This window comes from Xyrauchen texanus, chromosome 6 (genome assembly GCF_025860055.1).
Source record: "Xyrauchen texanus isolate HMW12.3.18 chromosome 6, RBS_HiC_50CHRs, whole genome shotgun sequence".
Lineage (NCBI taxonomy): Eukaryota > Metazoa > Chordata > Actinopteri > Cypriniformes > Catostomidae > Xyrauchen > Xyrauchen texanus.
Genome location: NC_068281.1, coordinates 7757465 through 7773808, shown reverse-complemented (window position 1 = coordinate 7773808; position 16344 = coordinate 7757465). Strand labels below are relative to the sequence as shown.

The 16344-nt window shown below is 40.2% G+C and overlaps 1 protein-coding gene across 2 annotated transcripts; it reads left to right on the top strand.

Annotated features, from left to right (window-relative positions):
• The first annotated feature begins 11020 nt into the window (after positions 1 to 11020).
• Positions 11021 to 16073, top strand: LOC127645603 (uncharacterized). Of its 2 annotated transcripts, XM_052129267.1 has the most exons (5): positions 11021 to 11157; positions 11962 to 12152; positions 12540 to 12686; positions 14737 to 14838; positions 15523 to 16073. In XM_052129267.1, exons 2-5 carry the CDS (start codon positions 12051 to 12053, stop codon positions 15847 to 15849), a joined length of 678 nt encoding a protein of 225 aa, XP_051985227.1. In that variant the 5' UTR covers positions 11021 to 11157; positions 11962 to 12050; the 3' UTR covers positions 15850 to 16073. The 2 variants fall into 2 exon arrangements, with proteins under 2 accessions (XP_051985227.1, XP_051985226.1); XM_052129266.1 differs by lacking the exon at positions 11021 to 11157 and having other exon boundaries at positions 11219 to 12152.
• Positions 16074 to 16344: the final 271 nt, after the last annotated feature.

Below are 16344 nucleotides of genomic sequence, written 5' to 3'. Positions count from 1 at the left end.
AAATATGTTGTAGCAGATTATATCATATGTTTATCATATAATCTATTTAAGATTTGAAAATGTTATGTTCATTTATTAGTGCTTGGTATATGCCCCGTTTGCTTAATAACAAAATGAAATTTAGCTGACATTTAGTTTGTGTAAACCTTGATAATCCAGAATTAGTTGAGAGAAAGAAAACCAAAAGAGACTAAAACAAAACTCTTTGGGTTAGATGTCTCAAAGTCACTCATTAGTCACCATCTTGGTACAATTAATTAGCCAACAACCAAACATCAATCAGTGAAGAAATCTGAATGAAGTGATGAATGCTTTAGGTCTGAGTAAAAATTCCACCTACAGTACCTGGATTTCTGGAATAGCTGTGCGGATTATGTGAAACTCATCAGGACCACTTAAATATTAATTACAACTAATGTTCTCTGGGTTTGAACATACCACTGCAGACACAGGAGCTGTGGTTATTGCTCTGTTTCCCTGACATTAAAATGTATTATACCATAAATGCCCTTGAACATTAAAGTTACAGAGATACCTTCTGATATTTTCTGTGCAACAGGTTATGGAAAATGTCCTTGTTACTTTCCTAACCTCCGTTTCCTGATTGAGGGAATGAGACATTGTGTCGATGTAGTGACACTAGGTGTCGCCCTTGGGAGCCCCAAACACCTGTGGCATTAAGAACACTACCTCTCGTTCCCTCCATCAGGGAACGTAGGTTACGAAACTAGGGGTCCCTATATAAATGCCACATTTTCCTGAACTGTGTTACATGGACTGGCGGTGCGAGAGGGGGAGACCCTTGTGTGCCTCATAGCCAGCGAACCAGGCCATCACGTAACATCCCTCAATGGTCGTATGGTCCCCTTCACCTCGGGGACAAGTCGTCTGCCCAACAATAGTGACAGGCTGGCCCAGCCGTGGCCTTCTCTCCTTTGTCCTCCTCGAAAGGAACAAAATCGTTCAGCTTTGGGCCATATAGGGTCCGCGTTGGGGGGTGTCCCACCCAGGGGGAGTACACTGCAGAGATCACACCCCATGTGTGTGATCCAAATAGATGCGTAAAGCATGCACCGGAAATAGCAATGCCAAGGCTGGGTCTGCTTCCTCCTGGGGCAGCCCTTCCTGGTTCACCACCTGATCCCTTAACGGGTACAGTACAGAGCCTGGTTGGGGTCTCAGGACCATGTGAGAGTAACCCGGATCAAACTCATTTCACTATATTTCGCTGTCAGAGCCTGCAGGTCCCCTACCCTCTTGATGGAAGTAAGCACAGCCTGCGACTGGGTGACCGCGCCCGAGGGTTTGAGCCCAGCCGAGTCCTTGGCGTCAGACTTTCTTTCTTTCTTTCTTTATTGTATTTATATAGCACAATTTATTGCAACTACAGTTGCACCAATGTGCTTTCCAGCGATAACAAATAGAGAGTAAATACATAGACATCACAAAAAAAAAAAAAATGTTGAGCTCTCCGATGCTGCGATCGAGAGCTCATCCTCTTCGCGAACTCCGAATGAGATTGAAAACCCACCCTGAGACGAGCCGGCGGTCTCATCCCAGCACTCGACTTGGGCACATGAGCGTGCTAGGGAAGGGGAGGTCTGTGGGGGGTTTCCCAGCAGAGAAGCTCCCATTGATGTCCCCAAATCGCCCCCAGTGCTAACCGTAGCGGCCTCATACCCGTAGGTAGAAGGACAGAGGTGGGGATCCGCTGGGGTGGCTTTCCCTCTGACGAAGGAGAGCCGCAACATTGCCATGATCCTGTTCTCACAATGCAGACATGAACCTTCCACTTACGATGTCTCTGCGTGGGACGCGCCCAAGCATGTTAGACAGCGATCATTGCCGTCAGAAGCGGAGAGATAGCGACTGCAACCTGGAATTATACACAGCCAGAAAGGCATCTTGAAAAAGACGCTCCGTCAGTGCTCAACTCTTTTAGTAGGAAATATACTCTTTTTTGAGGAAAGAATATACTATTTAGCTGCTGAAGCACCCAGGGGCCTTCTCTGCACAACGTCGTTGCAAGAGGGGGAGAAACCGTTGCAATGAAGCATAAATATCCACATAACTTTTTATACATGAATATATCCATAGCAGTTAGTTGACATACTGCCCATACAGAGTGATATTGAAGCTATGCTTTAACGGGAGTCTATGGCAGATACCTGAAGCATTAGATTTCATTGGAGTGACGACAGATGTTCATGATAGAGTCTCAAATACATTGGGTCCCGTCTGGACGCCATGGTTCTCTGGTGGTCTATGGGAGCTGCATGAGCACTTTGAGACTGTATCCGATTGCTTAGGGGGCACATATGATGAGCTGTATCAATGATGAATCTCAAGTCAAACCTCTGATCCTTCTGATCTTTGAAGTATCTTTTTTTGTAATGGTGACTGTATGTTGGATACGTTTCATGTGATGGATCTGATGGAAACCCTGCAGCGCTGAATCCAACTACTGCTGTTTTGCAGAACCTTGATCATCATGCTGGCCATGTTGCCGTGATGATGGCTGGGGTTGTATGGTGCAGTAAAGAGAAGGCAGAATCACTGTGCAAGATAAAGAAGATAATAAGCAAAAGGGTAACTGCTGAAAAGACCAGCTTAAACCATCATTATTTTCTATGCTGGTCTAAAATGGTTTGTGTTGGTTAGCGCAGTGACAGGGATTTAGGTTTATTTTGCAAGTGGACGTGATTAAAAACTCTCCTGTTTCTAGTTTTCTGTGTCTCTTAATAATTTCCTATTCCTTTTTTAGCATTCATGACACTTACCTATCCATTGCTTGGACTTGTACCCTTGTCCTCATACTCTCTCTCTCTCTCTCTGAACTAATGTGGCTTATTTAAATTGTCTCATCCAGATTTCTAGTGGATCTGCATTAGAGCATTGGTGATGGGATTTAGCATGACCTTGCCTTTTAATCCAATATGTTCTTTCCAAACACTCTCCCCGAGTGCCACCATATTTCTTTCTCTTTATCCCCGCCAGCTAAAATCCTTTCATCTTGGACTTGTCTCGTTTTGCCTTTTCACACTCTGGCTGACTGCAGTGTTACATTTTTTTGTATTGCAAATGAGACTGTCATGCTTCAGAGATATCCAGGCAATTAACAGCCAACACAGACTCCATCTTTAAGGCATTTCATGAAGTATTTGAAAGACAATAGGAACAGTTTAATCACAGGACAGAGATGAAGTTCTCTGTTCTGCTGTCTCAGAGAGGAGCCTTTTAAGTAGTCAGATCTAATATTCCTCTCTGAAGATAGTTATTAAGGACAGTTGTGCCATTCTCATTGTCACAGAATTATGGAGGAAATGTACTGTATGTCAGGGCCTCTGATATGATATGTCTGGTTCTAAAACACAATACAAAAATGTATACATGCCTGTCTCTAATTTTAATTGGACCTAGAAGAAATCAAAGGATAATAAAGCATGACAATCATAATTATTAGTGCATATGAAACATAATTAGTGGTACTTTGCAAATGTAATGCTACTTGTTTAATATTGACTCTTTGTTGGTTTATATTAAGTAAAAGATGCATGTCTGCACCATTTCAAATAGACCATGTACAGTATAGCCATATCACATAGTTTCATGTTGTAACCTAGTTACACGTCAGTTAATATTTGTGTTCGTTGTTGGATAGGACTTGGCTAGCCATCCAATGCAACCATTCGAAAATGAATGTGTCACTTTTACACAAATTGAAAAACTGATGTTGACATGTTCTGTTCATTTTGCGTCTTATTTTTAATCCATATTCCTTCAAACTTTGATGCATTTCTCCAACATATCACTCATTTACCTGTGTCAGTGCTTAATTAGCATAAATATGCAGTAACTCCCACAAATATGCCTGCTGTGTGATTAAATGTATTTTTGCTTCATGTTTCAATTTCACGCTATAGTTCATTAGTGACCCCCACAGCTAAACACTCATGGTAAAGTACGTGTGATAATGCTCTGTTGACATCGCTTTATGTCAGGTGTGGGGAGAGTCAAACTGACATGTGCAGACCTCGCTGTAGGGTGACCACCTGGCTATTGCTCGGTTGCAGGTCAGCAGACCTGATTTTGCGGGACAATGCGGGACACGAAGGAGAGATAGCTTACTATTATTGTACTAGGTGAATAAATATTGATTTTATATTAGATGTATTTTTGCTGTGATGTTAAATGTTAATGTTGGCGCTGACCGGTGCTGTGAACATCACTCAGTTTGGCATAAGGTCTATGATACAAACTAATTTTAACTGCACAGACCTACTCAATCTAAATATAATGAAGTGAAAATAATAATATAATCGTTAAAAAGCACATTTCCAAATAAGCACATCAATTCCATTAGGAAAGATTAAATGCGTTCTTACCGAATTTAGAGCATCTTGTATTTAAATTCTTTGTCTGATATGGCAGCATCAAGTAGGGCCTTCTCATTCATTACATGTCTGTAGAACTCCTGGCAGGTGTAGCTGTAGTTCACTTTTTATGAGGTCCACAGATGCTCAGTACCTTGTCTCTGTCCACGCAGTGGTCATCAGAGAAAACACCCTCTCCACGAATGCATTGGTGACAGGAATGCTCAAAGCCAAAGATACCAGACCTGTCATGTTTGGGGCACTGAAATGCTTCAGCAGAGCTGTCCGTGAAACTTGTAACTGGTTTTAACCATGTACTGTATATATTTTCTCCCATCCTTTATTATACGAACAAATACACCTTTTCTTCTCGGGAGCGACGGATAGATACATTTTTCTGATGCAGTTTTTTTTTCTTTCTCCAGTGTTTTCCCACTCTGGCAAGAAAACCGGCTGCGTTACGCATGTTCAGTGTTTTCTTATTAACTTTTTTTTATAGTGATTTTGTAATTTAAAGGACGATGAAATAAAATGATGCCGAAATAATAATAATAAAATATAATACAGACAAAATTTAAATGCGGGACACTGCTTATGACTTGCGGGACAAAGCTTCCAATTTTGAGACTGTCCCGCATTTTGCGTGTAGTTGGTCACCCTATCTCACTGAGTAATGTGCTGTAATGACACATATAGCTTTAGGATAATATGCGTCTTGCAATGGAATGGATGTTATCAGTTTGACACACATACTCCATGTAGCCCTTTTTGTTTTTAATTCGGTTGATAATGGATCATTGAGATAATTTTGGCTGTGTAGAACTGAAACTTCTACTGTACATGCCACCCACAGTTCATGTACTATGTAATTTAGAAGCAGTTTTAGTAAGTTGGATGTGGCACAATGAAAAGACAAATTGGGTAACCTCAGACTTGGTAAAATTTATATTTTATTAAGAAACAAAATGGAACAATGAGCTGTTAGAATAATTAGGATAATTAGCTTTGAATCAGATTAGAATTATATTGCTCCAACCATAGCCCACACACAATTATGGAAATATATCAGATTGAGAGAGTTACTTTCTGTAGCTTTTCAAGATATTTAAAATGAACATGAATGGGAACCAGCACCTTATCGTGGTGGAGAGGTTTGTGTGCCCTTATGAACCTGAGAGCTGAGTTGTCTGGAGCCAGGTGCTCCTGGTACGGCCTCCAAAGGCAAAGTAGTCTCAGGTGAGGGGCCAGACTAAGAAAGACTCATGGAAAAAACAGCAAGAGGAGGAGTTACCCTGCCTGGAGGAAGCCCGGGCCCCCGTCTGGAGTGAGTCCCCGGCTGAGCACCGCTACGTTGGAGTTTACCCCGATGGACGAGAGGGTCGCCTCACTACGCCTACGGGTTGTGGGGGGGGGGGACTCTGACTGTTGTCTGTGCATATGCAGTTCAGTTCCTTCTTGGAGACCCTGAATGGAGTCCTGAATTGGGCCCCAATAGGGGACTCCATAGTGATGCTGGGTGACTTCAACGCACAAGTGAGAAATGACAGGGACACCTGTAAAGGCGTGATTGGGAGGAACTCGAGTGGATGTTTGTTATTAGACTTCTTTGCTAGTCATGGATTATCTATAACAAACACCAGGTTCGAACATAAGGATGCTCATAAGTGTACGTGATACCAGAGCATCCTAAGCCGAAGGTCGATGATCGATTTTGTAATAGTATCATTGGATCTGAGGCCATATAATTTGGATACTAGGGTGAAGAGAGGGGCGGAGCTGTCAACCGATCACCATCTGGTGGTGAGTTGGGTCAGGGGGTGGGGAAAGACTCCCTACCCTGGACAGACCTAGGAAGCCCAAGTGAGTAGTGCGGGTGAACTGGGAATGTTTGGAGGAGGCCCCTGCCCATGAGATCTTCAACTCACACCTCTGGATGAGCTTTTCAGGCATTCCTGCGGAGGTTGGGGACATTGAACCAGAGTGGGCAATGTTCAAAGCGGTGGAGAGCTGCGGCCCCAAGGTTTTAGGTGCCGCAAGGGGCAGTAACCCTCAAACGGTCAGGGAAGCCGTCCGACTGAAGAAAGAGGCCTTCTGGGATTTTTTGTCCCGGAGGTCTCCGGAGGCAGTTGCAAGGTACCAACATGCCCGAAGGTCTGCGGCCTCTGCCGTAAGGGAAGCAAAGCAGTTGGTGTGGGAAAAGTTCGAAGAAACCATGGAGAAGGACTTTTGGTCCACACCAAAGTGCTCCTGGAAAACAATCTGCCACCTTAGGAGGGGGAAATGGGGAACCATCCAAGCTGTATACAGCAAAGATGGGACGCTGTTGACCTCAACCGAGGAGGATATTGGGCAGTGGAAGGAACACTTTGAAGAACTCCTAAATCCGAACACGCTCTCTATGCTATAGGCAGAGCCAGAGGCTGATGGGGGATCAGATTAAATTTCCCTGGGGGAGGTCACTGAGGTAGTCAAACAACTCTGCAGTGGCAAAGCCCCGGGGATTGATGAGATCCGACTAGAAATGCTGAAAGCTTTGGATGTGGAGGGGGTGTAATGGATGACACACCTCTTCAACATCGTGTGGAAGTCTGGGACAGTGCCTAAGGAGTGGCAGAATGGGGTGGTGGTTCCCCTCTTCAAAAAGGGGGATCAGAGAGTGTGTGCTAAGTACAGGGGTATCACACTTCTCAGCCTCCCTGGTAAAGTTTACTCCAAGGTGCTGGAGAGGAGGGTTCGGCCAATTGTCGAACCTTTGATTGAAGAGGAACAATGCAGGTTCTGTCCTGGCCATTGAATGACGGACCAGAACTTTAATCTTGCATGTATCCTGGAGGGGGCCTGGAATTATGCCCATCCGGTCTACATGTGTTTTGTGGATCTGGAGAAGGCGTATAACCGGGTCCCCCGGGAGAGACTGTGGGAGGTGCTGTGGGAGTACAGGGTGGGGGGGGCCCATCTTAGGGCGATCCAATCCTTGTATGTCCAAAGCGAGTGCTGTGTTCGGTTTCTCGGCACAAAGTCGAGTTCGTTCCATGTGGGGGTTGGTCTCCGCCAAGGCTGCCCTTTGTCACCAATCCTGTTTGTGATATTCATGGACAGGATATCGAGGCGGGGATGGTGTTCGGTGGGCTGGGGATATCAACGCTGCTTTGCAGATGATGTAGTCTTCATGTCATCATCGGTCCGTGACCTTCAGCTCTCACTGGATCGCTTGGCAGTCGAGTGTGAAGCGGCTGGGATGAGGATTAGCACCTCTAAATCTGAGGCCATGGTTCTCAGCAGGAAACCAATGGAGTGCATACTGGAAGGAGGTATTGCCCCAAGTGAAGGAGTTCAAGTACCTCGGGGTCTTGTTCACGAGTGAGGGGACAATGGAGCGAGAGGTTGGCCGGAGAATCGGGTTAACGGGGGCAGTATTGCACTCGCTCTATCGCACCGTTGTCATGAAAAGAGAGCTGAGCAAAGGCAAAGTGATGAACATTTTTTTATTCTGATTTTCTAGTAATATTGTAATTGTTAGTTAGGTTTGCAGTTTTATCAATGTTAAATTACTTTGACCTTTCCCATTTGATTCAACTTTTTTGAGCATCCCAACACAGCAACATTGCTCAAAAAATGGCTTGAGTTTGAGGCTGATTCGATCAATGGCAGTGTTCGGGAAACCATCCTTATTTTTGCATTAGGGGACACTAATAGTGCAAAAATCACACACTTCACCTTTAAGTATGATTTTCAGCTATTAATCAATATAAAATTATTTTTAGTTAAAATAATAAAAATAACAAATATTAAAGCTAAATTAATTTCTGTGGTCAAACACATATAATTAAGGGTTTTAAACAGATTCCTGAAAACCCCAATCAAATCCCATTGCCGGGCCAATATTACTGAGTTGGACAGGACATGCTGCACATATCTTAAATGTAGGATGCAAGGCAAAGATCCATTAATATTTATAAGTAAAGCACTACCTGGTTCTTTTGGGTTAGGTTCAGGGGTAGAGTTCAGATTAGGAGTGCACAATTAATCCTATGCATAATCAAAATTACAATTACAGATATCACAATGAACTAACTGTGGATTACATTTAGGTATACTCCAGTTGCATTAAAACGTCTGTATTTGTGCATTTGAGTATTGTAACCAACAACAGACTGTCTGATTCACGCTTTCTGTGTTACTAATTTATTCTTATTTAGAATAATGGTAAATAATTATATTAAAGAGTATAATAATGTGTTATTATTATACTGAGGGGCATTGTTCACCATTTAGGAAACTTTTTGATCAAAAGATTTATAACACAGTTCTCAACTGGTTTTTGATGTGTAGCCTACATGTTTCCTGATTTCTAATAGTCTCCCATATACGCCTACTCGGCCTTCACTTGTTCTTATCCTGTGAGCACTGATATTCACAGCAAGATGGATTAGGCAGAAATTAAGCCGATGTTAGTCACTCTGTCTCAAGAGCAGGTCTCTATGTCTTTGTCTGCTATGCATAAGAAGGCAAGGGCTGTGTGGTGCTGAGTCGGCTGATGCCATTTTAAAGTCATAGGTACTTCTTCGTCTGTCATTTATTACTTGTAATTGGTGTCTTGCCTTGTTAAACATGCCTGTTTGAATGCCTGTATTAACAAGTGTAAGATAACAGAATTGTTTTCCTCTTCAACCTGATGCTAATAAGCAAGCAGTAATTGGCTCTTTTCCCTAAATTATGAGTGCTACAAAGATGTATTGGGTACTATAATAACCAGGAGTCCATATTCGAAATGCAAACCCACTTGGTCAATTAGACTGGACAGGTTGTGCTCTAAGGGCCCCATAATTACCTTTTTTCTGGGTGGGACAGATTCTGTTCCAATTTATTCATTTTCAAGTACTGTAAAGCTTAATGTAGCTCTCTTTCACTATCTCAGTTGGTTAACATTAAGTGGAACTTGGCCTCTTTATTGATGTAGTTCTTTTTATCCATTTAGTTTGGAATGTGGCTTGCCGAACATGAAATAAATTCTTTATCTTTTGCAATTCAAGATCCAATTTTATAATTTATTGGCTGAAGTAATTTTTTTTTTTTAAAGTGAATTATCCAAGATGTTCTATGCTTGTAAAATGGTCATCCAAGAAAGCATGTAACAATTCACAGTTACAAATGTATAGAGAAGGTTACTGCAGTCAGACCTGACATATCACCCACCCACAGGGTTGGGAGAGTTACTTTTGAAATGTATTCCACGACAGATTACAGAATACATGCTTTAAAATGTAATTTGTAACATAATCCATTAGATTACTCAAGGTCAGTAACATATTCTAAATGCTTTGGATTACTCTGCCAGTACAGTAAAACAAAATACACATGTTAAAAATACATTCTATGAAAAATTTAAATATCTTATGCAGTGTTGTTTCTAAAACAAGATTAATCTCTTTGATCTTGTTTTAAGGATTTGTTGATATTTTTACAGGAAAACAATACAAAAATTATTATCAAAAATATGATTTTTTCCCTAATATCAAAGGTGAAAGGAAATTATGATCCAACGTGAATTTTCCTGAAAAATAAATATGATCATGCCCATGTAAAATGGCTAGAAATAACATTTCAGCTTAGCGGAAAGCTGTTTTTTTATTTCTATATCTTCTGCTCCAAACTTACTTCAAACTTACTTCTCTGTCTGCTTGTATTAATGCAACACATCATAAGAAAGTGTTTCACCACTGTTCAAATGCACTTTGGATCACATCATTTATATGTATAAATGTTTTTCATCTGAAAGGACTAAATATTAAATTAAACAAATTACAATAATATGCAATGTAATCTCTTCAGTAATCAAAATCATTTTTGAATGTAACTGTATTCTAAATACCAGTTATTCAAATTGTAACTGTAGTGGAATACAGCTACTTATATTTTGTATTTTAAATACGTAATCTCGTTACATGTATTTCGTTACTCACTAACCCTGCCCACCTATGTGATAAAAATCAACTCCCATCTCAAGAGCCTTCAAAACACACACACACACACACACACACTTTCCATGTAATAACTGAAATTATAATAAATTATTTTACACTGTTCTTTGCATGGTTCTTAAGTTTACATGCCACACTGCATGTGTACCAATGTAAAGAAATGATTTGAGGTATCACTGTACCCATCGTGTTTGGTGAAATCACATTGCTTTTACCATGCAATACAATACACTTCCACAAAGAAATATCTCTTTAACAATTTTGTGAAATGTTTTAAACTTTTAAATGATTTATTTGCAGAGACAGCAATAAGTAAGCTATTTATAGGTTGATTTTCCCAAGAATTTTAAACATTGTGGATCTATGCTATCAAATTATTGCTGTTTGTTTGAGCATTCTGTTAATTTCAGGGCCTGACTATCCATTCATCAATTATTTTTGCATAGTGTTGCATTATGTTTGTAATATACACTGTAAAAACTGGGAATGGCGTCAATTAATATTTAATAATCAAACATTAGTAACATATACATAATAAAAAAGACTATTTGTAGTTTGGAATCACACTGAGCTGACTTCAACAAATTCTAGTTATTTATTAATAACATTTTACTCAGTTTTGTTTGAATAAAATCAGCTGTGAATCGTTAAGTAGAATTTAATTATATTTTTTCAGGAAAGTCAACGATGCAGAAAATTGGTAAATGTTACTCATTAGGAGGTCTTTGGATTTAATCACCTTACACTTCCGCTCCAGCAATTTTCAGATCGTCAACATTTCAGAGACTGCCATTTTCCCAAAGGTAAGACTTGTGTAAGTTAATAATCATTTTACAAGGAGTTGCTGTAACAGTTAGCAGTTGAACATTGTTTTGCATTGCTGCAAGTTATCCAACATTCCAACTTTATTGGTTGAAAGTAAAAATAAAGATATGTTAGCCTAACTTAATGTAACGGAACAGTGATTCTGCCTACTGTTTCGACTAAAAGCGTGGTAATTAATGACTGAAAAAGTAACCTAGTCGTTTAAATATCACAATTTGTTTTCAAAGTATAACGTTATAGATAATGGCCTTTAAGATACCAGCTAACTTAATCGACTTTTGCCAATTTTCCTGGCATCGGCCTGCACCTCCACCCCACCCCCACCCCAAGCTAGCTAACGTTAGTCTGTTTTGCGCACGCCTGAATGGTGTGAAAGTTAACAGAGGCTCCATGTTAAGTAATGTTAGCCACGCAGTTTCAAGTCGCAATTCACGGTAACATACAATGAGGCACAACGGGAGATGGCAAAAAGTTTTTCTCTGTCGGAGTATGCATTGAAGCCGGTTTCAGCACGTGCTGACAGATTACACCGGCGAGCTACGTCTGAGGTCAGTAAATTAGAGCATGATGTGGACTTGCGCTGCCATAGAGAGGCATCGTCCGTCTGTTTGCAACAACAGATTTAACACTATTATGTTAGCATTTCATGCTCAGTATATCCTCATTCTGTCATGAACGTGTCTCCACAAAACAGAGTAAATAACTAATTTAGGCGAAGTCTGCAAAGAGTGTAAAAAAACCTCGAAAGGCAGAGGTAAACTACCTGCCCCCTTACCCGGCAGGAGAGGATGAAGAAAGTCAAGAACAAGAGAGGATTCAGTTGCTTACTGAAGTAAGAAAAAGGGACAACAACAAATTGATCAAAGAAAAAATGGCCAAAACATTTGCACACAGAAGAAACGAAATCATCAACCTATCACCCAGCATAGAGGACATCAAAACCAGATGGCCTGCCCTATTTGAGCCATCTCAAGTGAGTTACAAGCACATGCTAATTTGAAATATTCCTAGTCCACTGTGAAGGACTGCACTGGTGGTTTTGCATATTTAGATTGTAAATAGAAAATGTGTGTTATGTAACTGTCAACTGTTTTCAATTATATTTTCAAAGTCAAATTCCAGCATGATTTATATTTTGTTGCATTATGTAACTGTACAGTTTCTAACAGGAATCATTTTAAATAATCTTTGTAAGTGCATGCGAGAAACTACCAACACTGAAGATTGTAGTATGCTGCACAGTCAGATGATTTAACCCAGAATGTACATGAAGGTCATAATATCATCATCAGAATAAGATTGCTTCTTGCTAGAGTTGTAAGAAGAGGCTTTAAAGCTGGTTTCATTATTTGTCTTTCAGATCCAGGATGAGTTTAACAGAATCACAATGGTGCATCTTGAATCAAAGTTCATGTCTAAGCTGGATGAATACACTCCGAGGCTTCTGAACATCTTCCACTCCAAAGGTGGAACCATGGGGTTGAGGTTGCAGGCCATCCTACTCAAGGTACCCTTAAATGACTATTATGTTTGTATATTATTTTGTAATCAAACTGCTGGAATATAATGCACTTATTACTTAAATCTACAGGGGTAATGTTAGCCTATGATTCTCTCTGATAAAGAAATTAAATAATAGCTAACATTTTAAAAAGTTTGTATACACTCAGTGGTCACTTTATTAGATACATAATTATTCAAGTTTATATTGTTCAGTTTTTGTTGACATTGTCAGAAATGTGTACATTCAGTTATATGTTATTGAGTCAAAGTTAAAAGCGGTGCTATAGACGCTTTCAACGGTAACAACATAAACAAACGGTACTGCGCATGTGCATTACTCTGGCCCAAACTTAACTTCCGGCGGACTTCCGCAAACAATCCATAACAAGTAAATAACATTAGTATTAGCTGGTATTTCTTGCCAGTCGAAGTAAAGAAACGTAACTTGGCCAAACTGAAATGTGATAAGGTCACACTACCAGACCCGTTGAGCAAAAATTTGAGACAAGAATGTTTTTCTACCAACATGTCTGATTTACCGCTGTGTTTCCCACAGAATGAAACTGGCAAGCGCGGCGTCGGCGGGGTTTTATAAGGTTAACATACTAGCTCTCATTAGCTAGGCTCCTTACATGCTTGCTAATAACCTTTTTTCAAGGTGGGTTGCCGAGATTGACAGCGTGTTGGATGGATATGTGCAGCGTTGTTCATGATACTAACCATTCAATACACAGACTGGTCCGCTGTCAATGTGTTTGAGAGAGAGAGAGAGAGAGAGAGAGAGAGAGGGAGGGAGTGAATGAATATGCGCTGCATGCAGCTCTGCAGTCAAATACAAATTTTCCCATCTTAAATAGTAAAAAACATGGAAATCAATATGTGGCGATCAGCGCTGATAATGTGGTGGGCTGCCACTAATAAATGTATGGGAAACAATGTAACGATAGCCTACACATATTTGAATACCGCCGTCTCCCTCCTCGTTAGGAAACCTTAAAATTTTTAGTTTAAAAATTGCGTTTGCTCCCGAGGTCAGGCTGCACCCCACAGCGCAACAACCTGCTCATCACCTTAACTTTCACTGCATTTGTAGTCGATGCCATATTAACCAGTAAACACTAATAAACAAACAGAGCGGAAGTTAACTTTGGGCTGGCACATCACCATGGCAACGGGTCCAATGAAAGGGTCTATACTGGACGGCATTGTGCTGAAGTGTTTGTAATTCTTTGTTTTGCATATTTACATACATGTGGGGACATACATGTTGGAATATTAGTAATACCTTCGAATAGTCCAGTAGAAAATCTTCCAAAAGTAATAAGCTCAATGCTAAAACCTATACATTAATACCGCCTCTATGACTGTGTCAACAAAAACTGAACATCATAAAAGGAGACTTTATGCCAATTGTATTGAACTTAAATTTTACAGGTGCACAAATTTAAAGTGACCACTGAGTATACACTATCACTCACAACCAGTGGCACATGTTTGAGACTTGCAAAGTAGTGTATTGGCATAACTGATTATGTTCCATGTTGTTGATTGGAAACCAAAACCCTCAACCTGCAATGGTTATGTGATTAACAGCCATTTTAAGCATATCTGTTTAGGTATATCTTTTTTAAACATGATTTATTGAAAAAGTCTGCCGTGGTCATCTACAAATAATGTGCAAAATATGTGGTTTACATAACCATATAGCAACTCATTTAGCGCCAGTTATCACTCAGTTCTGTGTACTTACTGCTTAAATGAATACGTTGAGGAACGGCTAGTCTGGCTCTGTCCAAAAAAATTGCCTACCAGCACATATAAAGCTCACCGATTGACATGTTATGTCTTGTTTGTTTAATCCATACAAAACCCAATGTGTAAAAATTGTGTGGTTTTATGGGAGTTCATATGCACTGTTAGTTGACACCTAAGACATTTTGTTTAGCAGTAATGTAAGCCACCTAGTGTTAAAAGTTGCAGCTTTAAGAATGTTTTATGTCATTAAATGATTTTTACACCATGAACTTGAATTATGTTTATGTTTGTCATTTCAGGCTCCAAGCAACCCTAGCATCAACATGACCAGAGATGTTGTCATTCGGTGTTTGATGGTGTATCTTGGGGAATCCACAGATCACCTCTTAAAGGAGTATGATGTAAGTTGACGAACATGTTAAAATATAAAGAAGGTGATCTGTCTCATCTCTAGGGCTGGGTGTCGACAGCCAAATTGCTTCGACAAGTATTAAAAAGTGCCTGGTCATTCTGTACCAAATTTGATAAGGAGTAAATCTCATCAGCCAAGCCAATATGCATGCAGCATGCTTGTACTACCAAGATCTACCAAGATGCTGCTCATTGGCTGGCTAAGGTTAACTTAACATCATAGATGTGCACCAGGAAAAAGACTACAGTATAATACTCCCAGAGGCTCACTAGGTGACCAGCCTGTGTCATTGAATGTAGAATAATATGTGTGCAATAGATCACAAAGTGCACAGACAAGTGCTGGGAAGAAATTAATTTCTGTAGCAATGAATGGATTTAATTTAGCAGATTTAACTGTGACTAAATTAAGACCATCATCTCTGGTGTCATTGAATTGTTTTCATGTGGTGGTCAGCTGATTAGATCCTTTTTAACTTACCTGGCATGAAAATATGCTTATGGAAGTACATTATCTCTGATTTTTTTCTGTAACTGAAGTAAATCATGTGCAACAGCCATGATAGCCACAGGTTTTCTTGTCCAAAGGGTTGAAAACAATTCGGGAGTTGTTGAATTAGAATCTTCTCCTTTGGTGGTGCAGTCTGAAATACCCAATGTTGTTGCTTTTCCAGGACGCTGATAAAGACAGTGTGTCACAGGACCTTGCTGTACAAAGGATTAAAATCTACAACATCAAGCCTACTATGCCAGAGGGTCCTGATGACATCGGTATCGTAGTAGAGGGCGTGAAAGTTCTGACTGCTCTGGGTAACTTTCCAAGGGCTTGCTCCATGGTCATTGGCTTGGCATATGCAGTGAATCTTGCCTATCCCAAGGAGCTCAGGTACACGCTTGAAGTCTTCCAGAAACTCCTCCTTGAGCTGGATTGTTCAAAGCTGTCCCCAAAAGTGAACAAGCTTAAGAAAAGGGACCCTCGCAGAATGAAAGGGGACAATTAAGTCACTGTCAAAACTGTCACACGGTTACCCACTCACTGTGAAGGAACTGCAAACTGTTACTGAAGGAGACCTTTGGACTTTCTGATGAGTTCAGTCGTTAGTGTTCGGACTTGGAATTTGAAGATTACTTTACTCTTCATAAAAGTGACCAAATTAAACATAAAGGCACCATAAAGATTGTTCACGCTGCCCTGATTGTTCTTAACTTTCTTCCACTTGATGAATGTTTGGGCATTTTCTTTTCAACTGTTAAGTAACTGAAAAATATTGATTTTCAGTGCAACATGGGGTTGTTCAGAAATATCTAACCAACCATACTCATTTTGCATTGTGTTTTTGAATTTATATTGCCACAGGCAGCTGTTATTGTACATTGTGATTCCTCTGTGTACACCAGGGGCAAATTTTACATGTTTTGTAAAATGTTGAGAAATTTGAACAAATTCATGTGATTGTTTATGTGAGACCTATTTAAGCAAAAAGTAAAGTAAGGCT

Bases quoted from the DNA above. Each gene is read 5' to 3' on its own strand.
- LOC127645603 (XM_052129267.1), top strand. From the start codon at position 12,051: ATGGCCAAAACATTTGCACACAGAAGAAACGAAATCATCAACCTATCA. The intron at 12,153-12,539 runs GTGAGTTACAAG...TTTGTCTTTCAG, and splicing joins CCCTATTTGAGCCATCTCAA to ATCCAGGATGAGTTTAACAG. The intron at 14,839-15,522 runs GTAAGTTGACGA...TTGCTTTTCCAG, and splicing joins ACCTCTTAAAGGAGTATGAT to GACGCTGATAAAGACAGTGT.